Below are 27,488 nucleotides of genomic sequence, written 5' to 3' on the forward strand. Positions count from 1 at the left end.
TTTTGACCAGGGCCCATTTTAACCAGGGACTACTTTGACCAGGGTCCACTTTAACAAAGGACCATTTGACAAGGGCCCACTTTAGCCAGGGCCCACTTTGACCAGGGACCACTTGACCAGGGACCACTCTCCAACATTAGTACCAAAAGGGGCAGGGCTAGTTAGCTCTGTGAAAAGGAGTGGAAATAAAATAAAATAAGAAATAGGAAGGAGGTTCACGGACTGGATTTTCGTTCTCACGACCCATTGCTGGGCCACAGCCCACAGGTTGAGGACCATTGGCCTAGACCGAAGGAAATAATAGTACTACCCTCAGCCACAAAAACAAAGTTTCTGGAGTATAACAACTACTTTCAAAGTAAGTACTGCACAATTAAACAGGAAATAACACTTTCAAACCAGGAACAGATTCTTTTTCAAATTTTGTTATATAGTGTAATAAGTAATAACGGTAAAAGTTTCCCCTTGACATTAAGTCTAGTTGAGTCCGATTCTGAGGGGTGGTGTTCATCTCCAATTCTAAGCCGAAGAGCTTAGATGCCTCCAAGGTCATGTGGCCGGCATGACTGCATGGAGCGCCGTTACCTTCCCGCAGAAGCGGTACCTATTGACCTATTCACAATTGCATGTTTTTGAACTGCTAGTTTGGCAGAAGCTGGGATTGATGACAGGAGCTCACCTTGCTCCACAGATTTGAACTACCAACCTTTCAGTCAGCAAGTTCTGTAGCTCAGCGGTTTAACCCATTGCGCCACCACAGCCCCTTTATAAAGTTGGGCACAAATAGTTTATTCAGGGGATTGTGATCTTCCTGATAAAAGTCCACATATATTGAGTTTTGGTGGCTGGAGTGAGGACTTGTTCTATATATTAACTAATTGTGATGTGAAATTGGTGAATATCCGAAGAGGAGCCATTTCTTTTATAGCTTTTCAGCACTGGAAATCACTCCTACGAAAAATCTATCTAAATCTGGTGCTTCAGATTTTCAAGATAATTGCTGAGACTTTAAAGGCTTTTACTTGTTATTCTTTGTGTCTTTTAATGTCATGTTTTGTTATTTTAGATCTGTTTTTCATATTTCTTAGTAATAGGCTATAGCCTAGTCTCCATGGGGTTTCTCACTGGAGCACAGAACAGAATAAGCATTGTAAAAACACATTAAACATTTTCAAATACTAAAAGAAAACAAATGACAATGTTTTGACTGTTGAGGGTTTAAGCGTTTTTGCATGAATCATGCTCTGTGCTGTGGAATTTGTGGAACCTCTGATCCAAAGGCCATCTATGACATTCTGCTTGGGCCACTAATGCCTGAAAGCCACAGCTGGGTTCCACAGCTTGGTGGACCTACACAGGAGTTTGGGTGGAAAGTGGAAAGAAGAAAGTACAGAGCAGGCACAGATCTTGAAACTAAGGAGCAGTGTGGCCATGAAGCAATGGTGCACAGGCTTAAAGTATTTGTGAATTAGCAATGACCTTTAGATCATTTGTCTCCCTCTGGTTCCCCATCCTAGCTATCCCAGTTGCTATTGGAAAACAAAGTATTTTTTTTTGGGGGGGGGGGGGGGGGTTGGACTTGTTTGGAAAAGATCTTCTAGTTTTATAAAAGACCTGATACAGTATCAATATTCTATATCTGAAGTGCTTATGAGTTCAATTTTTCAGGTTAATCTTTGTTTTTTGTTTGGCTTTTCAAATACTTGCATCTATCTATCTCACATAAGATATCATGGAGATGGGACCCAAGTCTAAACACAAAATTCATTTACTAGTATATGTTTGTGATCATCAGAAAGCAAAGGTGTCACTATCTCAGCCACACATGTGGACAATTTTTGATTTTGGGGTATTTCAGGTTTTGGCATTCTGGATGAGGAATGCTCAATCTGCATTGAGAGAAATTAAAACGATGTGTGTTTATTAAAACTTTAAATATAGATCATGTTGTTGTTATGTAAATAATGCGTAGTTCACGTTTTATCAGTCCACACACTGTCTTGCCAGAGAAAGAAAATATGCCATGCAGATGATTGAAATAGAACAAGTAGTTTACACTTGGTAAAGCGGAACAACATATTTACAATCATGAGATCGGTTGCATTGGCTAACTTAATGTCCTTTTAGAGAGAGAGATAAATAGTTTTTTGGTGTCCATATGGAAAATCTCCTCCCAGCAGCGCATGAAGCAAGAATGGTCTCTCTCTCTCCGCAAGCATAGCTCAAACCTGAATATGAAACTGTTGCTAAAATACCCAAGCTCAGCTAGTTCCCTGGGTGTGGCCCAACCAATTAGCTTTGTGCCTTGCATTTTACAGTTAACACATACACACTAACTGATTTCTTACATGCCCTAACAGATCAGAGTGATCTATATAAATGTCCCAAAGCCTTTCCCACTAGGGACCTTATGCCCCCTTCCCATATTATGAGGAAATGTTTTATTCCAAAATAACCACCATACCCCCACCCCCAAAAAAAACTCCCTCAAGGATGCTATTATAATTTAATTCCACTTTTTTTGTTGTGTCAGGAGCGACTTGAGAAACTGCAAGTCGCTTCTGGTGTGAGAGAATTGGCTGTCTGCAAGGACGTTGCCCAGGGAATGCTTGGATGTTTTGATGTTTTTACAATCCTTGTGGGAGGCTTCTCTCATGTCCCCGCAAGGGGAGCTGGAGCTGACAGAAGGAGCTCATCTGTGCTCTCCCTGGATTTGAACCCGCAACCTGTCAGTCTTTAGCCCTGCCGGCACAGGGGTTTAACTCACTGCACCACTGGGGGCTCCAATTCCACTAAAAGAAGGAAAGAAATGGGAAGTTTTGGACCAGTTGTGGCCCATTTTAAACCCATTCCAAATTCAAGGTGGTATTAGGGGTATAGGGGACAACAAAAGGAGTAAAGACCTCCAGGATAACACTGTGCTCCCAGTCCTAGGCAGTTGCCCCTCCTCAATAAATCAACAGCATCACTTACATTCCTAGACTTTCCTTAGTCTGATTTGTATTATTTCTTATTCTTATGTTCTTAAACCTTTCCACCCCATCAATTTATGTAAGATAATGGAGGGAAATTACAACAGTCTGCCTATCTAGGCAAATAGCCTAATGCTAATATTTATATGTAACTTAAGGCAGTCGTCAAGGCTCCGGCAACTTGGCAAAACAGCACGATTGCCTGCCCTCGCCTTAGTTTGAAATGGATACTCAGCTCCACTCAGTACCAGATGACCTTTACTGGGAGATGCCATTTTAATTTCCTGTAATACCCTCAATGTATATGATCACTTTGAGACACTGTGAGAAGTTAAAATGAAAGTTCCTAGATTCATCTGTCTGAAGATAATTGGATAACTGTTACCAGTTACAGCTCCCTTTATAAATTCCCAGCAATATAAGAGGAAGAGGTGGCTCACCATCAAACACCTTGTTGGGAATGTATTACTTAATTTATATCCTGCCTTTCTTCCTGCAAAGTGTCCAAAGGATCAGAACAAATTAAAAGCAATGTACAGCTAAAAACTATTAGTCTTTCCAACCCAGCGCCAGCCCTAAAGGGGAAACATGCTGCATGTATCTTTGTGTGTCTGGGATCACTGACCGTTGTCACCTGAAAGCTGTTCACAGATGAAAGTAAGATAGGGTTTAAAAATGGCATGGCACCCTTAGCAAAGATGGTGACCTTTCTACACAGCCAATACGACTCTTATTGCTGTTTTAAAAGCAGAGATGTGAGTGAATTGAAAATTGTAATTTGTGCCTCTTAGTGCTATTATTTGTAATGGCATCTACTTGCTGCATGTTAACATCCATTTTGTCAATTATAAGTCAGTGGCTGCACATTTCTTATCAGTGGAAGAGGCTGTATCTAGAGTGTGGCCTTGCTTTCTCTGTGTTCAATGGATAATGTTCTGACTAGTCCCAAAGATTGCATTTGTTCATTCTTGCGGCCACTTATATATCTTTCTGGTTGGCTGAAAGTCTAATTTGATAGGGTCACATTTGTGTCCTTCCTCTGAACTCTTGGTGTCACAAAACTACCATGGATATATTTTCTAAAATAATACTATTTTTTAAAGTGAAATCCTTTTGAAGTGGGTGAGACCACACAAAGACTTTATATTTGTCCTTGGCCCTGGATGAACAGGAATTTCCACCAGTCCCTTTCCTTTATCAGCTAAGATATCCCAGCTAAAATAGCTGTTTTTCACTCTATTTCCCAAAACCATGGGAAAGTTTGAAGAGATAGCGGCAAGGGAATTGAATGGGCTTATATTTCTTTTTTGTCTGAACTTATTTTGGCTGTATAGGATTCCTACCAACTAGCATAGCTCACATTTCGTTGTTGCTGTCTAGAAAGCGAATTTGCTGTCTGGAAGGAGACATGTCCTGAAATTCCTCATGGCTCCTCTGTCTAACTTTGCCTTTTTTGAAGAAGGAAACAATACAATTGCTCTTTCCAGCACTACTGTGGTCTGTGTGTCGTCAGCAGTATCATACCATAGAGTTATAATAACTTTCCTTATGCCCATTATTCATCTGATGAGCTTTTGAACACTTGAAATAAAGCCAGCAACCTTCCTGCTGCATGAGTTTGTAGAACAATTCTGAAACAAAATCAGACAAGGCTGTCTATTTAAAATATTTTTATACCACTTTTCCAAAAGTTCAAAGCAGTACACTAAAACAAACAGAAAGGAATGCAAAATAACAATTTAAAAATACAGCTCTGATAGGAGGCCAAAATAAGCCAATTTGATTTCAAGCTGCATCAATAGGAATATAGTGTCCCGATCGAAGAAAGTGATACGACCTCTTCACACATTGCTCTGTTTCACAGCACCTTTCCTCCTTCCCCATCAGATGGAGATAATGAGACAATGCTCCCTGTCCCAGTCCCCATCAAATGGGATAAAGGATGGCAATACGAGTTGCTACATTGGCCTTAGCTTTGTTTGAGCTACCTAAAACCCACGTACCTTTCTGTCATGGGTAAAGAATCATCTTGTGATACTTTCTTGCCACTTTGGGAGGAATGGGGGCAAGCCAGTGTTGCCTGATGGTATTCGGCAGGCCCCATCCTGAAGAAAAAAAAGGGGCCAAAAACCCCCAGTGTGATGAGGTGGATAGTCCCACTCTATTCTGCTTTGGTCACCACAATTCAAGGAAGATATTGACAAGTCAGAATGTAGCCAGAGAAAAGTGACCAAAATGATCAAAAGCTTGGAAACCAAGCCCTATAAGGAATTGCTGATGAAGCTGGAATCTTTCGCTTGGAGAAAAGAAGATTGAGAGGGGACATGAGAGCCATGTTTAAATGTTTGAAAGGTTGTCATGTTGAGGAGAGGGCAAGGTTGTTTCCAGCTTCTCTGGAGACTAGGACATGGAGCAGTGGATTCAAATTGCAGGAATAGAAAATCCACCTAAACATTAGGAAGAACCTTCTGATGGCAAGAGCAGTTTGATAGCCAAATACACTGTCTCAGAGTCTGGTGGGGTCTCATCCTTTAGAGCAGTGGTTCTCAACCTGGGGTCCCCAGATGTTTTGGGCCTACAACTCCCAGAAATCCCAGCCAGTTTACCAGCTATTAGGATTTCTGGGAGTTGTAGGCCAAAAGCATCTGGGGACCCCAGGTTGAGAACCACTGCTTTAGAGGCTCTTTAAGGGAGGCTGAATGGGCATCAATTGGGAATGCTTTGATTATGTCTTCCCATATGACTGGATGCCCCTTGTAGTATCTTTCAAGTATGTCATTCTGTGATTACTGGAAAAGCTGGCTGAAGTGTTCTAAGAGCTGTAGTTAAAAAACAAAATATTGTCTTAACAGAAGTACTTTCAAGTATACTTGTAGAGTCTATAATACAGTGATACTGTAGCTGTGCAAAACAATGATCCATCAAGCTAATATTAACTGGCTGGCCCTCCTTTTCCCTCATATCTTCTGCCCAGATTTTGGTATTGCATGCTGATCTTTTAAAATCACAATTCTATATATTGCACCTGAAAGAAGGAACTATGGTTTAATGTGGTTTAATGTGTATTAGCCACAGTTTCATCGTAGTTAGTAAAATAACTTTAAACAATGGTTTCTTGTTAACACTCTTGTTAACATTGCTTTAAAGAGACCAGGACTGTAGTCACAAAGCCAGCCTGGAATGGGAAGAAGAAATATGGTGGATTGCACTGGCATAACATATGATCATGACCTAACAAATGAACTAATAAATACAATCGGCATTATACCAGAGTAGCCTAGATGCTTGACAACCTAATGGAGTGGTAACTTTGTTTTTGTGGCCATCAAATGGTTTTTGGGGGAGGTCATGGGTTATGTAGAGAGAAAGTCTTGGGAGTGGACAGGCCACACATTACCCAACTCTGTGTACAACAATGTGGGTTGTCTGGTATGACCTGTTCTGGATTAATGATCTAATGCAGTGGTTTTCAACCTGGGGTCACCAGATGTTTTTGGCCTTCAACTCCCAGAAATCTTAACAGCTGGTAAAGTGGCTGGGATTTCTGGGAGTTGTAGGCCAAAAACATCTAGGGACCCCAGGTTGAGAACTACTGATCTAATGTTTCATGGCTATGGTTTAAAATCCCTGTATGACACATTGCCCTTCAGATCTTGGTAAAAGGGACAAAAGTGTGAGCTGATGAGCTCTCAGGTAGTAAATGGGCTCACACAGGGAACAATGCTAGGTCAGTGCAAAACTTTAAAATCTCCAGTTGTATTTCCAGAATCTTGTTTTTTGGGGACAGATATCAATATTATCTTTCTTCTAAATTCCTCCCTACATGATGTAGGGATTCTCAGTCTAGACTTTAACCACATCTCTGTTTCCCAAAGAGGAGCCCACCCACAGCCTTTTCTGCCTTTTGTAACCAAAACCACCTACATTCTTGAACCTCTGAACCTTGTGTATTATCTTTGTCTGTCCCTCTTGCCCCTGGCTGGCTGGATATTTTGTACTTTCTCTTCATGTCTCCTTGGACGGGTAACCACTGCTCTAACAATCCAGCCCTTTGTGTACACATTGGCTCTAAGTGATAGTTTGCTCTATATAATGTCTACTCTTTTTTAACCCCTAAATTTAGAGAGCTAAGCTATAATGAGTATAAATGATCTCTTGGTGACATACAGAACAAACTATGTGAAAATTACCATGCTCACTTTTAAAATTACATATAAGACATAGTTAGTTGTTTTTTGTTTTTTTTAAGAGTACAAAGGCTGTATTTCTGAGTTGTCCAGTGTTTTTTCCCTTTTTTTAAAGTATAATTTCCTCCTGTTTTATAACCTTTCTATCTCCTTTAGCAATGCAGAAAGACATATTTCCCAAGGAGGCACTTTGAACTGTTGTTTTTCTTACTTCCTGACAGTAAGAGTGGTTTGGCAATGGAATCAACTGCCTGGAAGGATGATGGGATTTCCTTCCATGGGCATCTCCAGAAAGATGGAGATGCTCTGATGAAGATGTTGTAGATCAGTGGAGATCCTGCATTGAGCAAGGGGTTGGCCCTAATGGCCCCTGAGGACCGTTCCATCTATGATTGTATGAAAATGATCCTGACAGAGCCCCTTAAACCCTTGTGCCAGCAGGACTGCTGACAAAAAGGTCAGCAGTTCATATCTGGGGAGTGAGGTCTGTCAGCTCCAGCTTCTCATGCAGGGACATGAGAGAAGCCTCCCACAGGATGGAAAAACATCTCGGCATTCTTGCAGACAGCCAATTATCTGACACCAGAAGCAACTTGCAGTTTCTCAAGTCACTCCTGACACAATAAAAAAATCCAGACTATGATACTGAATCATGTATCTTTTCACTTGTTCATCATACCTTGATGCCCTTCCAAGCCTCAATCTGTCTTCTGATTTCTTTTTTTTTTTTACTAAAAAATTCAATTTATACAACAACAACAAAGAAGAAAATGAGAAAAAAGGAAAGGAAAAAATGGGGAGATTGAGCTATTGTGATTTTTGAATTCTTAACTAGATTAATGACTGAGCTGGTATATAGAAAATCTTTTAGGTATTTTGTTAACCACTGTAATGTTATGCAAATTATCTGTTCTCATTAGTTTCTTATTGTTCATTTTAACCCTGCTTTTGAACTTTCATCATTTGTTGTACTGCATCTTAGCTATTTTCTGCAAGTTATATGAGAATAGGATGCAGCATTTCCACAAAAACATACTTCTCACTTTGGAAATTAGCACAGTATCAGAAGAAATTAATTCCACCTCTGTAATGTTTACATATAACACTTTCAGCACTGATTTGTTTACATATAACACTTTCCTCCTTGAATACCTGGCCTTTGACTATGCTAGCTGGGCAATTAGGAGTTGAAATAATGGTACCCGATATCTTCTGTGTCACTAGGAGTGGTGGATTTGCTCTGGGTTTAAGTCCAAGCTTTAAAGGAGATAATCAAGCTGCCAAACCGATTGTGTTCAGAACCTTGGGCAGTTTTTGTAAAGTATGGACTAAAGCTCAAGGTAGATTTACCAACCCACTGTATAGCAACATGGACTATATGCAACTGCCACTCTGGAACAACTGGAACAATTGGCAGCTGGAACAACTTGTGCAGGTGATTCATTCTATCAAAGTATATTGCCATATATTTGTCCACCGCAGTTTCTCTCAAAGCACTGCATTCTTGCAAAATTCAAATATTCACCTCAAATACACTCAAATCATGCAGTCTTCTGATACTGGTAGTTCAGCCACCCACATATCTACAGGCACGTTTGGAGAAATTTTTGGTTCTCTTGAGATCTCAGAAAGCTGCACCACAATGTTGCAGCCACATTTTGGGTGACTGTCTTTTTCTTTCTGTTTTGGACTGATCCCCAAAACAGGTTTTTTTATAGTCAAATATTCTCCCAGGGTGTAGGTTTTGGGGCTGAAATCCTTTGTTTATATCTGAAATAAAGGGTGCCTGAAGTGGTCAGGAGGTCCTAGAGCAGGCATGGGTAAACTAAGACACGGGAGCCAGATGCGGTCCCCTGGGTGCTTACCTCAGCCCCTCCTCATTTTCCCTGTCATCTTGGCAGAAATATATGGCAGCCTGTTACATCCTTATGCCAAAAATATGGGAAGGCACATTGCAACTGAAAGTCCTCTGGAGTGCTCTTGGCCACAGTGTCTTGAACTCCTCCCTGCATAAGGACAACGCGAGTGGCCCCATCCTTATGCCAGAAGGATGGCTCAAAGAAGGCATGTGGCAGCTAAGAGCCCTCTGGAGCAGTCTCAGCTGCTGCCTGTCTTGCCCTCCTCCTGGCATGATGTCAAAAGGACAACCTGAGGATCGGGGAGATTGGGGCAGTCGTCACATGTCCCACCTTCCTCATGGCATAAGGATAGGGCAAGCAACCCCATTCTTATGCTGGGAGGACAACCTGAGGATGACCCAGACCCTGCCTTGGCCCCTCCTGGTCCCGCCCTTGCCACCTTCCAGGTTCACAGCCACCCAGCATGTGCCTACCCACTCCCTGGACTTTCCTAGGTCCTGGCCCGGCCCTGTCAGCCAGGCACACAATGCAGCCCCAAACAAAAAGGTTTGCCAATGCCTGACTTAGAGGCTACATTGGATCCTCAAAGGGCCATATAGCACCATATACTGAATGATTCCTATCTGAATGTATCAAACACTTCTTCTTCTTTCAGGTCATTTATGTTTCCATCTCCATCTCCTAAAAAGTTTCTTGTTACACTAGTGCAGCTTCTCTTTGGAAACCATCATTCTTTGCCCTGCTTTGGTCTTTCTTCAAAACAAATGTGCTGGGAGCTGAGATGGAGGCTCTACTTTCCCATGGTAAAAGAAGGAAGAAAAGGGGAAGGCATAGCATTTTGCTAAACACGATAGCCCAAATTTCAGTCTCAACAAAAGCCTTTGCCATCATTAAATCAGTCACTAAAAGGAACCCAGCCTTAAGTACAAGTGACATATCCCAGAGGAGAGGTTTTCAATTACCTTCCTAGGTTCTATGTGTTCTCACCTTACATTCTTCTAAATTTAAACAAACAGGGAAGAGAAAGTAAGAGAGAGAAATAGAGAGAGAAAGCTAGCTCCTAGCCAAACGCTTGCTTACCCAGCAATTACAATTAAAATGAGAAGAGCCTTGGTCATGGGTCACTTTTCCATTGTTTACCAGGAAACAAGGCAGGCTCCCACTGGAACTAGCAGAAGGGTCAACCTGAAAATATCTCCTCCTGCTCTTCCCAGAGTAATGGGTACAGATTCCCAGGCATAATAAAGGCAGTCCATCCCTGCTTGCTGCATCTGGCATGGTTGCTGTTAAAGGCATCTGGTTAGCTCACAGAGTGGGGGAGAAAAGTGCTGGAGGCAACATGCATTTCAAGCAGTTTCCTGCACTGACAGCTCAGCCTTGTTCCTTCGCACTCTCCCTTTAAATATCTTCCCACCCTACGTTTGAAAGATTTACAATATTTCCATTGCAAGCTCCAGCTTGTCCTCCTTCCTCATCCTGGTGTAATTTGTGTCAGCTTTGTGCTTGTTTCCCCTTAGGTTCCCATATTTTAATTTGGAAACAAAGCATGCAGGGAAATGGAATATGATTGAAGGCACAAGCACCTTTGAATAGTCAAAGCTGGCAAGATGGTACATCTATTACATAAAATGCTTCTATAAGCTTTGATTCCACAAAAATGACTGACTTTTCAAAGCATATGTATTGCTCCCCATATGTGTGCATTTAAAATGTCAGGCTGCATAAAAAAAACCCATCAGAAATAATTCTGCAAAGGAATGTCTTGGTGTTTTGGCCTTGTAGCCTAATTTGAATGTAAATGCTGTTGGGGAAAAATAGGACACTGACCACTTTATACAGAAGGACAACATCAAAATGCCTCGCAGAGCTGATCCAGGGTAACACGTTACACATTAACTGGAGTATACTATGATTTTGGGCCCATGTAAACAGTAGGGCTGGTTCTGGGATGGAACCGGCTGCAACTGATTACATTGCCATCCCATGTCTCTTGGGCTCTATGATATCTTACTTTTTGCTCCTCAAAGGAAGAATTCAGGTTGATCCTGCAGTTCTTATCCTTGGTCACTTAGACCCTTAAAACACCTTGAGTTTCAAGGTGACCGCTATGTTGGAAAGATAGATTTGTTGGTCAGTGATTCAGTGTGATAAAGTATGACCATTTTCTTTGTTAATTATTAAATTAACGCATGCAGACAAAAAAAGGAAGGGGGAAACCCAGTCACATGTATTATATAACAAATGAAATAAATATTTTCCTTATGGTGTCTCCATAAACATTACACTATAATACTTCAGTTTCAGAAGAAAGTAATATTTTCCCCACAGTTATTTCCATTCCCTATTCAGATCTTATCACTATTTCTTACTGGCTCCATTTGAGTGCTTATATACTTTCCTCCATGACCCCCCCCCCCAACTTTCCCTAGCATCCAATGAGCTGTGGTTGGCTAATTCTACACAGGGTTGCAACCCTGGCTCATCTTCCCCATTTCTGTCCTCATGTCTTTGGTGTGATGTAGAGTAACCTTCCATATCTGTATTCGAGTTGTATGGATACAGATGAAGGACTTGGTTTAATTGTACATGTTGTACTTCAGTTTTCATTAGAGGAGTTCCTTCTATAAAAGCATATCAGTGAATCAGTCATATCCTGTTGTAACCATTCCAGCACTTGTCCGAGTTAAATCTGACTTCCTGATCCATTAACGATAGTGATAGTGAATACAGAGGCACAGATTTTCAGTTGTGCCCTGTGGCTAGTTGGCTTCATTAATGAGATTGCACACTTTGTAAGATTCATTTTTTCTGGCCAAAGTTGCTATTTCAGAGTATACCCAGTGGAAATTTTAGTGGAATCCTATGCTTCCTTTCACATAGTTTTTCATGCCTCTTGGAAGTGGATGTGATTGCAGTCTGTTCCTTTTTTTCAGCAGTAGTGATTTTTCCTCTAGAAACTTCTTTGCTGAATGCTAGCTGGGAATCATGGACTGAATTCAATCATATCCTGGTACCCAACAGTCAGTTCTGCTTATGTGATAGTACTGCTAAGGTCAAGAGAGGTGACAAAATTGTCCAAGCCATCCACTGAGAGCAATTCAACTCTAACCCTAATCCTCCCCCACCCTGCTGTTGTATTGACTGTATCATTGCCACTTGAGTGACATAGCAAAACATGTCACAATCCAGCTGTTGTGGAATGTTATTATTACTACTACTAATAATAAAACTTTATTTTATACCCCGCCTCCATCTCCCCAAGGGGACTCGGGGTGGCTAACATGAGGCCAAGCCCAACAAATTACAACAGAGCAAAAAATACAGCAAAACATCATAAGATAATACATCAAATAAATACAATAAATAAAAAAAAATACAAAGCATAAACCAAAAAAAAAAACATTGAATATAGTGGGCAGGACTAAATACAACGGATAAGATTTTAAAACCCTGGTTGAGATGGACAAGTAGGGTAATGTATCTGATGGGAAGTTCGGGGGGGGGGGGGTGATGGGATTTCATTCACTGAAGGGTGAGCATCGAAAGACATTATGGGCTGAGTTGGCCAAAGTTGAGTTGGTTCAAACCTTGAAGGCACACCAGAACAACCAAGTTTTTAGGCTGCCAGAAGGCTGCCAAAGTGGGCACTTAACTAATCTCACTGGGTAGCGAGTTCCAAAGTCTAGGGGCCACCACATACTAAGTGTTGCAGAATGTGACCATCTGCGTGTGCATCACTTATATGCTCTGAGTCCCTCTGGGGAGATAAAGCAGAATATAAATAAAGTGTATTATTATGATGATTATAAAGTTCTGCACTGCAGATGACTATCAACCTTAATATTGATCTCTCTCCTCATAGTACCACAACCAGTAATCTAAGAATGGCTGGATTGTTGTCAGCATTTACCAGCGCAATAGTCTCAAAAATTGGACAGTGTGAGCTGCCAGCTCTTATATCAATGAAGCAAGTAAATCACTCTGAGCATGACAAAGCTACCCAAGTTACTGAACCTGTTTTGGTTCTACACTTTGGATGGCTCTTTTAAATTCTACATTAAATCCAATTTTTCCTACCAACCAGGAAACTACAGGCCACCCACTGGATACATGCAATTTTTACCTGGATCAAAGGACTGGTGCATGGTGAACCCTGGGCACTGAGTTTAATACTCATCTCTGGATTTATGACTTGTGTGGAAACCCCCGTTTGCCGTATTTGTTCCCACAAGAACTCCTATAAACTGTCCATTTGTCCCATTGGATCATCACCTGTGCTCTGGTAATTTGTAGACTATAATGTGTTTATAGTGCTGTATTGGGCTAATCATTTTCATTTCATTTTCCAATGCAGCTTTGACCGTGAGATTCATCACCAAGCGATTCATTGGTGATTATGACCCCACTCTAGGTGAGTCTAGTTCCTTGCTTGTTTTTACTTGTTTAGGAATGTGGGTGTTTGTGTGCAAGGGGAAAAGAGGGGGGGGGGGGAAATAGTATCCAGCTGTCAGAGTAATTGCCATTTTGCTCACATGCTAAACCTTCAAAAGGTCCAGGGTTCAATTCCCAACATTTCTAGCTATACCTGGGAAAGATTTTTGTCTCACATCCTGATGAACAGCTACCAGTCACTGTAGATACTAAGCCAGATCGACTAGCGCTCTGGCTCTTTGCAGTGTAGCTCCCTGTGGTGGAGTAGATGGACGCGATGGTGGGAGGGTGACTAATTAATATTATTTTCAAATGTAAAACATGGACCTATTTGAGAGTAAAAAGCAATGGCAGGAATAAGTTGGCAAGAATCAAGGTGATGCGTTTATAAACAGTTTGTGTACTAAAATATTCAGAATGGTGCACACTACAGTCATAAAACCATATAGTATATTCAGAATATGGGAAAATTCTTTTTTTACATTATATGTCCCAAATCTTTCAGCCAGCATGCCCACCGGCCATGGTGATTGGGGAATTCTCTGATGTGCAGTCCTCAAAACAATCAGAAAGTACAGCAGGCCACCTGTTTCTAGAAGCAACAACAAATGAATATATTACCTAAGCAACATCTAGAAGTGTAAAAACAAAATAATAACAAACAAACATCAGCTTCCCACTCAGATAGGAAGCAATAAAACTAAATGCTGTAGAAGCTACTAAAAGAAGTGCATGTTCTGGCAAAACACACACACAAATGGGAATCCAGGCAAATTTTAATTAGAATAATAATACAATAATACACTTTATTTATAATCCGTCTTTCTCCCCAGGGGGACTCAGCAGATTACAGTATAATAGAGCAAACAAAGGCAAACATTCAATGCCTTATTTACACGCATACAACAAAGACAAGGCTGAAGACTTCTCCTTTCATTTCCAGGTTTGGAGGCGTTGTTCATTTCTGGCTCTAAGGGGTGCTCATTTATCCATTTTTCAAGCTGGGAGCCTGCAATGTTACCTCCCGAACATGTGGCTGGCAAGATTGCTTGGAGCGTCTCATTGCCTTTTCCCATACCTATTTATCTACTCACATTTGCATGTTTTCGAACTGCTAGGTTGCCAGGGAAGCTAGGGCTGACAGATAGGAGCTCATCCCATCTTGCAGATTCAAACTAATGACCTTTAGGTCAGCAAATTCAGTGGCACAAAGGTTTAACCAATTGTGCCACCGTAGTCCCTGGATCTAGAGTCATGAATCCACTACAAAAAAGGTCATATTCTGAATTTCTCTCACCTGATCAAATTATGTGCTCAGCAACTTCTCACAACTCAAACCAAGTAGCAATGATAAGATGCTGGCCTCAAGATTGAGTTCACTCTAATTTTGCAAGGAAGCTTAACTGTTGTCTCCCTCTTTGATGGCCATTGTCCCTCTTCATATATTTTAGAAAGTGTATTGGACCAATCCACCTGAATTTCAGCTAGTATTGTGCCAACCTAGCAGTTCGAAAACAAGCAAATATGATTAAATCAATAAGTACTGCTCTGGTGAGAAGGCAATGGCGCTCCATGCAGTCATGCCAGCCACATGACCTTGGAGGTGTCTATGGACAACGCCAGTTCTTTGGCTTAGAAATGGAGATAAACACTAATCCCAAGAGTCAGACACAACTGGACTTAATATCAGGGGAAAACCTTTACCTTTACCTATTGTGCATTGAATGTAATTTTAAACAGTACACTCTTTGAAAACCCTGGCCCTTGTCTTCTGTTCTCTAATTAGTTTTAATATTTTCACGATTATGTCCTTACTTTCAGCGTGTGCATGTGGATAATGCCTTGACATGATTCTCTTGCTATCACAGCATTTCCAATTCTTGGGCTGAAACTGCATATATACATATTTCTCAGGGATAAAGCCCTACTGAGCCCAGTCAGACTTATTTTCAGAAGCAACACAGCTAGGATTGTGCTAAACATTATGAAATCCACCATGCAAAGAACAGAATAACAAGTGTTCTGTAGGATTCTGCAGGGAAGCTGTGGGTGGGAAAAGAGAGAAGATGCAGAATCATTTCTGCCTCCTCGCTCTTTTTTAATTTTTTATTTGTTGACAGGAAGGAATAACTGTGAGGAAACTAATAACAGCCAAAGGCAAACAACAAGACTAGACAATATATGGCAGTTCCTCTCCTTTAATCTAAACTGCGTATATATACACACGTGGGCTCCATTATCACCTCCTCGATCTTGAGAAAAAGAAGAATGCCCTTGAGGACAAAATGAGTTAATAAGTCTTGTTGGAGCCTGGTCATTTCAGAATTGGAGGGTGTGTGGGAGCCAGAAAGGTTTTGAAATTAGGATGTTGTTGTCACGGCTGTTTGTGCCACGCACAGTTGCTCTTCAGGGCATCTTTAGTAGGTGGGCTTGCTACTTTTCTCAAGCTGAGTTTTGACAGGACCTCATTGCAATGAACAACGGCCTGAGTTTTTATTTAAGTCTCACCAGGCAGAGCCCAGAATTGCTGGATGCGGAGGTTTCAGCTACAGAGCGAATAGAGCAAACTGTATTGAATTAATAAAACCCTCAAGAATGGGCTATGTTTATATCTGCAGTTGCCATTGCAGCTGAGGGTGAGAGGAAGGTCTGTAAATTGGCAAGCATCACTCCAGCTGCCTGCTCCTCCCACGCCTTCCCTTCTGCTTCACCTTCTCTGCTTTTCTTCTTTTCTCCTCAACTTCTCATTTCTCCTGCTGCCTTCACACTTTTTGTTTGTTTCTTTTCTCTTGCAATGCAGGGTTAGACACAAGGATTGTTCTCTTAATTCCCTTTTGTTTTTAATAACGGGTGGCCTGGATGTCATTTATTCCCAGCCCATTCCTCTTTCAGCCTTTGGCTCACAAACCCAATTCTTTCTGCGATCCTGGTGTACGTCTCCCTCGCCTCTACCATAATTACTCTCTCACCTGGCTGCTTTTGGCTTCTACACTATAACCCAGTCGTTCTCAACCTGTGGGTCCCCAGGGGTTTTGGCATACAACTCCCAGAAATCCTAGCCAGTTTACCAGCTGTTGGGATTTCTGGGAGTTGAAGGCCAAAACATCTGGGGACCCACAGATTGAGAACTGCCGTATAATCATTCTTGTCCTCACTGAACTACAATATTCTCTTTCCGTAACATTATTTTATCTTAAGAGGGTAGATTTATGAGACCACAAAACCTTAGTAAGACTGCAGGAGACTTCTCACCCCACAGTGATTTTTTTTTTTTGGTAAAAACTGGCTGTGTAAGTTTAGTATCAGTTTAGTATACAGTATATAGATCAGGAGTGGGGAATGCAGTCTGTGGGTCAGATAAAAGCCCTGACCCCCTCAAACCACCCAAACTCCCACCCAACCCCTCATTAGTTTATTTTTAATTATCTGCATTCATATCAGATTGTTTTATAGTGATTGTAATGTTTGAAAATGTTTTAATGTATTTTAATTTTGATTTTAATTTCAATTTAAATGTTTATTTAATTGAATATTGTTGTTAAGGCATTGAAGTATTGCCTATCTGTAAGCCACCTTGAGCCCCCTTCAGATTAGAGAAAGATGGGATATAAATATCGTAAGTAAGTAAGTAAATACATTTTATTCCTTTGGGTTGGATTTTTCTTTACTATTAAAAGAGTTCGTATTTTTTGAGGTGGCCTGATTTCACTCTACTCCCCTTTATATTTCATTGATTTTCATATTCTGCCCTGGGAATTGCTGAAATGATGATGATGATCATCATCATCATCTACAATCACCACCCCATGTCCTAAAAGTTCTCAGATGTGAAATCTGCATGAGAAAATTGTCTTATTTGGCTATACTGCATATGTATTTGCATGCAGAAGGAGCCAGAAGGACAGCAGCAAAGAAGAAAACATTTTGTTCAACATGTTTCTCATGTTTATCATTAATTTTGCTTTATGCAAATAACAAGGAAGTTCTCATACATTTTTCTGTCTTCCACAGAGATGATTTATAGGCACACAGCTGTCATCGATAGCGAGATGGTGCATTTTGAAATTCTTGACACAGCTGGACAGGTATGGTGCTGGTTATCCCACTTATGAGATAGTGAGTGATACACTAAGAGAGAGAGAGAGAGCAGAAAATGGTGGCAACTAGAGCGATCCAAGAATTGGAGCAGGTCTTCTCAGAAGAAAGGTTGTGATATTTCAGAAGCATTGATGGACGCGATCGCATGCTATAAAATTATACAAGGTGTAAAGAAGTTTCTCATAGTTAGGGCCATTCAGGACAGATAAAATGTCTATTTGTTCTTCTTGCTATTTTGTGAAATTTGGTATCAACAAACAGGGTTGTGATGCTAAATCCAACATGACACACACCTCCCCACTGAAGCTTTCACAGGTTCCTGGAAATGGGCTTCAGAGAGTTCCCCCTGTTTTTAGGGGTGGTCAGACAGCTGCTGTGAGGATGGACAGGGCATTGTAGAATCAGAGTGTTAGAAGAGACCTCAAGATTATCCAGTCCTATCCACTCCTACGCAAGAATCACCCCTGAATGATGGCCATCCAACCTCTGGTCTAGACCTTCTCCGAACTACAAATACAAAAATTCCATGGCAGATGAAGTGTTCTGTGAAGGGACCCTGAGTCACATGTGCTATTTTCTCTTGTTTCTCAATTAATTATTCCATAGCTAGCATGATTTTGGGTTACTGTGAGTTTTCTGGGCTATATGGCCATGTTCCAGAAGCATTCTTTCCTGAGGTTTCACCCACATCTATGTCAGGCATCCTCAGAGGCAGACGTCAGGAGAGAATGCTTCTGGAACATGGGCATATAGCCTGGAAAACTCACAGCAGTCCAATGATTCTGGCCATGAAAACTTTCGATAATAGTCTGGTTTTGTTCACATCATGTTAATGATTTTGTTTATGTACACAGTGCATAATTTTGTTGCAGATTATGGAGCTGTGGGCTATGAATTCAGCCTTGGTTGGTCAAAATATCCCCAGTGAGAGGCCAGTTAGGGGTATTGGGTCATCACTGAAGAACTGTTGAGTAGATGTGAGGAATGTATAACTTGTGGTTCAGAAGAAGAGAATGTGAAGGGAGTACACAAACTGTCCTCCAACTTCCTGACTCCATATACCTCTCTGTCTCCTCACATTAATGTGCCAGACATACTCAGCATAATCATAAATGTACTAAGATCTTCACTGGGAAGCTGTCACATTTGCATGCTGATTTGTGATCCTTTGATTCCTCTTTTGCCCTAGGAGGAGGATTCCTTGCAAATTGAAGAGAAGATTAAGTGGGGAGATGGCTTTGCCGTGGTTTACTCTGTCACTGATCGGTGCAGCTTTGATGAAGTCATGAGGCTCTGTTTCCTCATCAACCACATCCATTCCAGCCCCAAACGAAGCAATGGAAGTGGAGACCCGCCAGTGGTGATTGTTGGGAACAAAAAGGACTTGCAGTTTGACCGAATGGTGTCCTTTGAGGATGGAGAGAACCTCTCCAAGGCCCTGAAGCACCCGTTCTATGAAATCTCTACCAGGGACAGCTATGAGGAGACGGTGACTGTTTTCAATACATTGTATAGTGAGCTGATGAAGCAAGGGCACTTTTCCCCAGGCTCCTTTAAGAGACGAGCAGTGTCTAAACTCATGGAAAAGATCCCAAAGATTCATGCCAACTCAACACTGGCCTCAGGTGGCAGGAGCCTGAGCTTCAACTCCTTCCGAGACTACATCCCAGAGTGAACTTTTGCATTGGCATTTGTGCAGTGATGAGTGATGCACGTAGGGACTGGGTGCCGCCAACAAGGGAGAGACTGCAGAGCTGAGGACATGGCAAGCCCAGAGGCCTGTACATGGTTAGGAAACATGTTTTGGGGTCCCCACCTCCAACTACTTTAAAACCAGGGAAGATGATCCTGACTTATGATAGTCTGTGGTGCAATGGTGCATGAAACAGCCAAAGATTCATCCAAGCTGATTTGCTGTTTTGCTTTAGTCAGATGCTTTTGGCTGTCCAAAGCAGAGCATGGGTGAAAATAACTTTCACCATTCCCTGGCAATTGATGTTCAGTAGCACATTGAATACCAGGTTCCCTTAAGCCATTGTGGCTAGTAGCCATTGATAGAGTCCTTTCCCCACTTCCCCTAACCAAGTATTTTTTTTCTCTTTTAGACATAACCTTCTAAGTAAGTGGTCTAACCTGTTAGGAGTCATCATTACCAGTGTTGGTGAATTCCTTGTGTAAGGCCAGAATTTTGGCAAGAGATGGCATGCGTTTTTAAAATCCAGGGTGAAAGACAGCCGTGAAAGCACATTTTCAGTGGGGGTCTAGTTCTTCTACCACTTGGCCCAAGAAAGCCATAAAAAAGGAGACACCCTTGCAGTCATTGTTTGGAAGCTAAGCTTAACAACCGCTTGGCTGTTTGGAATGCCATCAGCTCTTGTAAGGAAGGTCTTGTGGAAGTAGCAGTTGATTAAGATTCACTCTTTCTGGTTGTTGATATGTTACTGGTTACTCCTTACCACCAAACCAGTGTTCACAGAGTTATGCACCTGATCCTTTCCATACAAGCTCAAGTCTACTGATATTGCCAGGTTGCTCGAGGTATTTTTTTACTGGAGGCAGTGAAGAGCAGTGTACCCTTCCTATTCCACTAACACAAGTGGAACAATCTAGGAGTTGATTCTTGCTCTGGTATTAGTGATAGAAGAGCAATTTTCATAGGGTTTGGGTGAAAGGGAGTGCTTTTTATACAGTGTTAACACAGGGACACAAGACTTCATGGCAGGAGGGAAGTAATTAATGCAGAGAATCAGAATATTCTTAGGATTAGGAAACAAAAGATCATCCAGTCCATTACCTTCCATAATGCAACTTTTTCTGTAGCTATATCAAGGCTACCTTGAATAAGATTCAGATCATCGGCCTTTTCTTGGCGTGCAACTGCCACCAGGAACAATTACTCTCCGTTTTGGCAGATTCTTGTTCCTTCCTTTTCTTTTAAGAAGCAGAGAAGCCAGGATGACACTGGAGCCATCTAAATGCAAAGAATATGGAGCTATCATCTCAAAGCTTGGAGAAGCTGCAAGTAACACTTTCAAGCTTTGACTAAGGTCTTTATTAAGACCATTGCTTTTCTTCCCCTCCTAAGACCTTATTTACTGTGCTAATAGACTACAAAAGCTACAAGTTAGTTGCTGTTTTGGAAAGATTGATGGCTGACCCAATAACTCCATTTGCTTCACAGAGGTTTCTGATTTCCGCCTTTGAACATCAGGAAAAGCAGTCAACTTGTGACCCACTTCCTTTAAACGGCCTTTTGCTTGGTTTCTGTGCGGGCAACCTATTGTGTCTCAAACATGGGGGTACTACAAATACATCTTGAGTTATGCACTATAGCAAGAAGGTCTGTTTGTGTTTTCTGATTCTTGATCAAATCCTATGGATGGTATTTTACTTAATGCCCCAGCAGCCTGCTGCAAAATGGATTTGCTGTCACTCAACAGACTTTGAAGGTAGCCTTCTTCTGAGATCCAGTTAGCTTTCAAACTGGAGGTAAACTTTGTTTTTTGTTTGTTTACTGTTCTTTCCTTGAAGCTATTTGGCTTTATAATTAAATGTTGTGTTGTGGAACGATATTACATTATCTCCTGCTGATTTAAATATGTATGCAATCAGGAGGAATTAACTGCTACAATATGCATACATTACAGGGGATGATATCTAATTATGTTGTTTTTTTTAAAAAATCAGTAAAGGTACACTTACAAATAGGTTAAGGTCATGCCAAGTTGATGATACTTTATATAATAACTCCCAAGTGATACAGGCTGAGATGGTCTCCTCTCCTCCTTTTGGTTTTTCCCATGTTGGTGTCCTTCATAGATTTTGACTACATCTCCCATCTTGCCTGAACATTGACCATGCTGGGTGGTGTTGATGGAATGTGTAAACCAACTTCTCTGAAAGACACAAGCAGAAGGAAGTGGAGAACAGAATGCCAACGTCACCTCTATGGAGTAAAAAAATTGCAATATATTACATAATGTTGGTGTCTTAACAGCATGCCTATAATGTTTATTGCTATAGTGCATGATCATGCATTTTTATTGCCATCAAATAAAGCAATTATTTAATGTTTGTTCTGGCAGTTCGAAACCAATAATTATCTGGATTAGGATCTTGGCTTCTTCCCCCATTATTTCCCCTAAATTAATTCTGTTTCATTATGGCAACTTGTTTGCTGTCTGAAGAGAATGGGCAATTTTTAAAAGCGAATTCTTCCTTTTTAAAGCCATAACAGTTTGTCAGACGGCATTTAAAATCGTTCACTTGCACTGTAAAATGAGACACGGTTATCTACTGTTTTCTCTTCTTGTTTGGGGATTTGCCTTTCTCAGGCAAAATGTCTTAAGAAGTGAATGTTGAGTTAGAGGGCATATCTGTTTCCATGGGAAAAGAAGGTTACTGGAAGATTTCTTTACTATCTTGAAGGAGTACTCAAGAAAGGTTAAACCTAAGTGGTTGTTGATATTTATGTTCATATTACATTTTCTTCTCCAAGATGCCAAGAAAGCTGACCCTTGTGAAAGCGGCTCTCTAAAGCTAAAAGTACAGCATCACCCCCAAAACCTTTAATGCGAGCAGAGGTGTAAATGTTGAGCCTATCATAGATCAAGCATTTGCTAGAGATTTTAAATGTACTTGAAGTGGGGTAGAGACTGGATGTTCTGCAGTAGATGATGATTCACATGAGAAGTTTTTTAAAAAATCCTTTACAACCACACTTAAACACCTTCACTTCAGAGTATGATATCTCACAGCCCCTAAATCTCACATCTTCGCTGGTCGGGGAAGTGATTACTTCATTTTTCACAAATGCATCTTTTCTCCTTTAGCCCTGTTTACAATTTCATCTGTACAGCAAGTATTTCTCATGATACAACTTGCTAGGTAATACATTACCCCTATTATGATTTTCATTGGTAGATCTCACAGAGTACTCCTTAAATTCTCTGTTGATCTCGTTTTCATTCTGCTACTGCAATATTTCTCAAGGAAATAATTATTGAAGAAGTAGTTGTTGGAATGACAACCTTACATACAAGATAAAGCAGCAACATAGAATAGCATTGCTAGGTTTTTTTCCGTGTCAGGAGTGACTTGAGAGACTGCAAGTCGTTTCTGGTGTAAGAGAATTGGCAGTCTGCAAAGATGTTGCCCAGGGGATGCCCGGATGTTTTGATGTTTTACCATCCCATGGGAGGCTTCTTTCATGTCTCTACATGGGAAGCTAGAGCTGAGACGGGAGCTCACCCCACTCCCCGGATTTGGACCGCCAACTTGTCTGTCAGCAGTCCTACCACCACAAGGGTTTGACCCATTGTGCCACCAGGAACTCCAGCATTGCTAGGTAATGGAAGTCTGGCTCTTTATAATAAATGAATGCATCCAAATTTGTGCATTCTACTTTCCAGCAATGTAATGAATGGGTTGAGTCCTTATGAAAACCTGAGGCACTAAAAGTCACCGATCAATGGATCTCTAATTTTGGTAGCATCAGACTAACAAATAGGCGAATGATCAAAATGTATCTAAGAATGACTGCATGTATGTGTGTGCAGAAGTTTGCGAAATTATGGGTTGTTTTAGCATGCTCAGTTTTGCCATTTGTTTGAGATAGTTGATTGCTTGTTCCAGCAATTCTCTGCACACTGTAAAAATGAAGTTATTCAAATGGAGCTGTTTTCTTTACCCCTGGCATTGCACTTATCAGAAATTTTAATTGCTTGTTGAGAGACATAATCAGCTTTCTTTATATAGGAGACAATGGGTGTGAATATGTGAATTACACTTCCCTCCAATGATTGCACCTCAACACTTCATCTAAAATGTCACCTGGCTCTAGTGTCCAATTGAAAGCAATTTGAGGATCATTTTGCTCTGTGGATATTTGGACTGCAGCTCCTAGTATCTTCAACCAATTACCATGCTGGCTGGAATATCTCAGAGTTGAAAAAGCCCTATGAGGAACGGCTTAAACAGCTTGGCATACTTAGCCTGCAGAAAACAAGGCTGAGAGGAGACATGATGGCCTTATATAAATATGTGAGAGGATGTCATAGGGAGGAAGGAGCAAGCTTGTTTTCTGCTGCCCAGGAGACTAGCACATGGAGCAATGTGGCTTCAAACTACAGGAAAGGAAGTTCCACCTGAACATTAGGAAGTTCCACCTGAACATTAGGAAGAACATCCTGACTGTGAGAGTTGTTCAGCAATGGAACTCTCTGCCCTGGAGTGTGGTGGAGGCTCCTTCTTTGGAGGCTTTTAAACAGAGGCTGGATGGCCATCTGTCAGGGGTGCTTTGATTGTCCTGCTTCTTGGCAGGGGGTTGGACTGGATGGCCCACAAGTTCTCTTCCAACTCTATGATTCTATACGCCCTTCCCTCGGATATGAAGAAAGACATTATAATATGAAAATGATTACTTCCTTTTAGTACATATACAGGCTTCCCCCACCTTTAGATGCCTTGCTTTCTGATGACTTGTTCTTCCAATGCTTGCAAATTGCTGACAAATTCTATTAATTTGGTGAGGAATCTGCTATTTCATAAGTTTTTTTTCTTGCCTATGAGGTCTACTTGGGACTGCTGGCACATACCCTACAGTATGCTGTACATTTACTGTATACATTACATCTTCCAGCAGCCAAAATGTATTGGAAAACATTTAAAATCTGGTTCCACTTTTCAACCAATTCCACTTTCTGACAGTGTAGCAATCCCTAAGCCATCAGATAAATGAGGGCTTCCTGCGTTTATTTTTAATTCTGCACTAAGGTACACAACCAAGGGCCAGTGATGCTATATGGCTCTGTACATTTGGCCACCAAAATGGAAATCATAAAAAGTGAAGCCTGAAGTTAAAAATAAATGTCCTTGAATGCATTTTGAAAGAAGGTTTCAAACAGTCTCTAGAATGTTCAAAATGTTTACATATGCAAGGCTTTGCTGACCAGGTTCTTTCATTTCACATGTGCATATGGTTGGTTTTGAATAAAAGGTTTGATGAAACACATTGAACTACTTCTCTTTCATTTTTTTAAATATGAGCACCTTTCCTTATTCTTTCTATTTTATCCCTGCCCCGGGATCGGTTTTTCTTTTAAAGAAGTAGCACACCAATTCTGTTAATTGATATATACCTCTATATTGTGTTGGCCTTCAAATAACTCATAGACTTATAGTAAACCCGTGAATCTGATAGAGTTTTCTTAGAGGAAGAATAGTCCGGGACCATCCTTACAGACCATGTATCTCAGGATCTGATCCCAGGTTTTCTGCTTTAAACTGGATTATATGAGTCCGCACTGCCAGATAATTTGGGATAAACAGAAAACCTAGGATAAAATCCTGGGTTATAGGGCCATGATGTAATGGCTACACATGACCTGAAAAGCTAACTTTAAACCTTCTGAAATAAACCCAGGTTAATTTGGCAGAATGCATATATCATGCTGAACCACTGATATATCTTATGTTTTATTATGTTGTCATTTTCCGAAATGGATGTTTCCTCCTGTAGCAAGAAATACCTGCTTGCCCTCATTGGAATAGAGGAAAGAGAGAATTTGGCCAACTGAGCATCTGTTGGATAATTTATAATAATTTGACTCAGTGTGATATTATTATCATGCCAGAAAGAAAGCATAGCAACGTAACTGCAGAGGAAAAGTTTATTTGGGCTTCAGGGCATATGCAGATAGAGACCAGCTGCTGTCTGACTAAGTAAACCACCTTTTATATTCCCTGCTGTGAGGCCATTTGCAGCACTAATTGATAGCATTGTTGTTATTATTTATATCAATTTATGTCCATGTATGTCATATTAAAAGCTCAACTCATTTGTTTCCCAAAAGCCTAGTGACACAGAAATGTTTTCAGTTGCCAGCAGAAGGAGGACAAGGAGGGGACTGTACCAACCTCCTTAGGAAGGGAGTCCCAAATACTGGGAGGCGGAAACAGTTACCAAGAAGGCCTTGTTCCCATAAATGAGCCTGAGAAGGTGATGGAACAGAGAGGAGGACCATTCCTGAAGATCTTTGAGCTCTAATGAAATAGGGCATTATAGGTCTTTGCCAACACTTTGAATTGCGCCCAGGAACTGACTGGTATGTCTATTGTGAGAGATGTTATGGATCTCTCAATACATTATGCATAAGCTGAACAATTCACCATCCCACCCAATGTACACACACACCATGAGGTCTATCAGGGAAAAAAATTCAAACTTAGTCTTCTTTGTAAGGGATATAAAAGTGTTTTACTGACAAATACTTGTGAATAATCAACACAGTTTCATCTTCTTGAAGAAAGGTAAGGAAAAAAAGAAAGGCCACTACACAATATCATGAAGATTGGAGAAGCGCTTATCACATGTACTCCATGGAGGATAGGTAGGCACAAAGAGATGAGACCTCGGTGAACAAAAGAAAGGCCATATGACGCTGGAATAGAATGGATGTGGACAAACACACATACACACAAAGTAATGAAAAACATACTGTGGTAAACTCCTAGTGAGTGATATGCAATTTTACTATCGGTATAGGTGTGCAAAGGTGCTAACTCCAACTCCACACCCAATCTTTCCAAAGAAATATGATCACATTTGAGAGATAGACTTCAGGAATGGTCAACTGTGGAACCCACAGTATATTGATCTGTTCTTTGAAGATGTCCTTGAAGGGAGAGAGTTTGCTAGCCTAGCTTTGGAACCACTCATTCAGGCAGAACTAACCGAACAGAATAAGGCATTTTCCTCAAGTAGGAGATTTTGACAGCAGAGCCCTGCTACACTGATCATTTTATGCTGTTCAAAGCTAGCTTCCAACTGCAGCAACAAGACAACAAATAGCCAGGAAAGTGTGTGAAATAAAGACCTTAATGCACATCAGTACTCTGGTTTGTGTAATAACCATCTAGGCTTCAAACTGGTTCCAGGATATCTTCTATAACCACTTTCTTCAATACCAGTTTGAAACTGACTTAAGTGGACAGTGTAGATGTGTCCTGAGTCAAGATCAGAAATGGTTAATTATTTATTCTCCTTTTATTTATTTATCATGTCAGGAGCAAACCAAACAGATGTATTGTATTTTTAAAAACCCACAAAGTTTGCAAACTTGGCATTCTATTAAATGTCCTTTGACAAGTAGCTAGCCACTGGGAGTGGCCAGCTAAATCTTCTCCTACTATTTTTAAAATAGAGTGGGGAGGCACTTAGAGGTCTTTCTGCAGTTTTAATAAGTGGATTTTCTAGTGTTGGCTTCAAAGTACTTCATTCCCACAAAATTAGGTAATGCACAATAGAGGGCAGTGTAGTATAGAGGAAGCAAGAGTGCACTACAGCTCTCAGAATCCTCCACCCACAGCTGCCTCTGGACCTGCTGGATGGGGGAAAGCTGAGAACTATAGTCCAAAAGAATAGCTTTTCCAGGCTTTGAACAATCTTCAAATACTGAACAGTGTAGAACAAATGTAATCCTCAAGTTACAAACAAGATAGGTTCTGTAGGGTTTTTTTCCTTAAATTGAATTTATATGTAACTAGAGTTACATTTTAAGTGTAACTCTAGTAAGATTTATATAGTTTTGGATAGCATAAGGAAAGGGTAACACCCCTGTTGTGTTTGTTTTGCTTTCTGTACCCCTGTTCAGAAGATTTTACCTTGCTTTCATGTCCCTGTGATAATTTGATTTTGAAAAAAATGGCTTCTTCTATAACAAGGACTGGTGATAAAGCTTCAGTAAAGACACCTTTTACCCACGATAATGCTTTCAGGAGTGCATTTCCCTTCCTAGGGATTGATTTTTCTCACTTCCTGTTGTCTCACCCCCGTTCTTAACTATGAGTTGTTTATAAGTCAGATGTGTATAACTTGGGACCTGCCTGTAACTCCACAACATGTTTTGGAGGGATAACCGTATAGCTTTGTGTGTGCATAA

The 27,488-nt window shown here is 40.8% G+C and overlaps 1 protein-coding gene across 2 annotated transcripts in view; it reads left to right on the forward strand.

The window, feature by feature from the left end:
* The window catches only part of LOC132771660 (ras-related and estrogen-regulated growth inhibitor-like), a 51,845-nt gene extending 30,626 nt beyond the window's left edge, over positions 1–21,219 (forward strand). For both annotated transcript variants that reach the window (XM_060769949.2, XM_060769941.2), the window contains exons 2-4: positions 13,373–13,429; positions 17,461–17,534; positions 18,737–21,219. In XM_060769949.2, coding sequence (XP_060625932.1) covers positions 13,373–13,429; positions 17,461–17,534; positions 18,737–19,222 — 617 coding nt within the window. In that variant the 3' untranslated portion in view covers positions 19,223–21,219. The remainder of the gene's footprint in view (positions 1–13,372; positions 13,430–17,460; positions 17,535–18,736) is intronic.
* Positions 21,220–27,488: the final 6,269 nt, after the last annotated feature.

This window comes from Anolis sagrei, chromosome 1 (assembly GCF_037176765.1).
Source record: "Anolis sagrei isolate rAnoSag1 chromosome 1, rAnoSag1.mat, whole genome shotgun sequence".
Classification (NCBI taxonomy): domain Eukaryota; kingdom Metazoa; phylum Chordata; class Lepidosauria; order Squamata; family Dactyloidae; genus Anolis; species Anolis sagrei.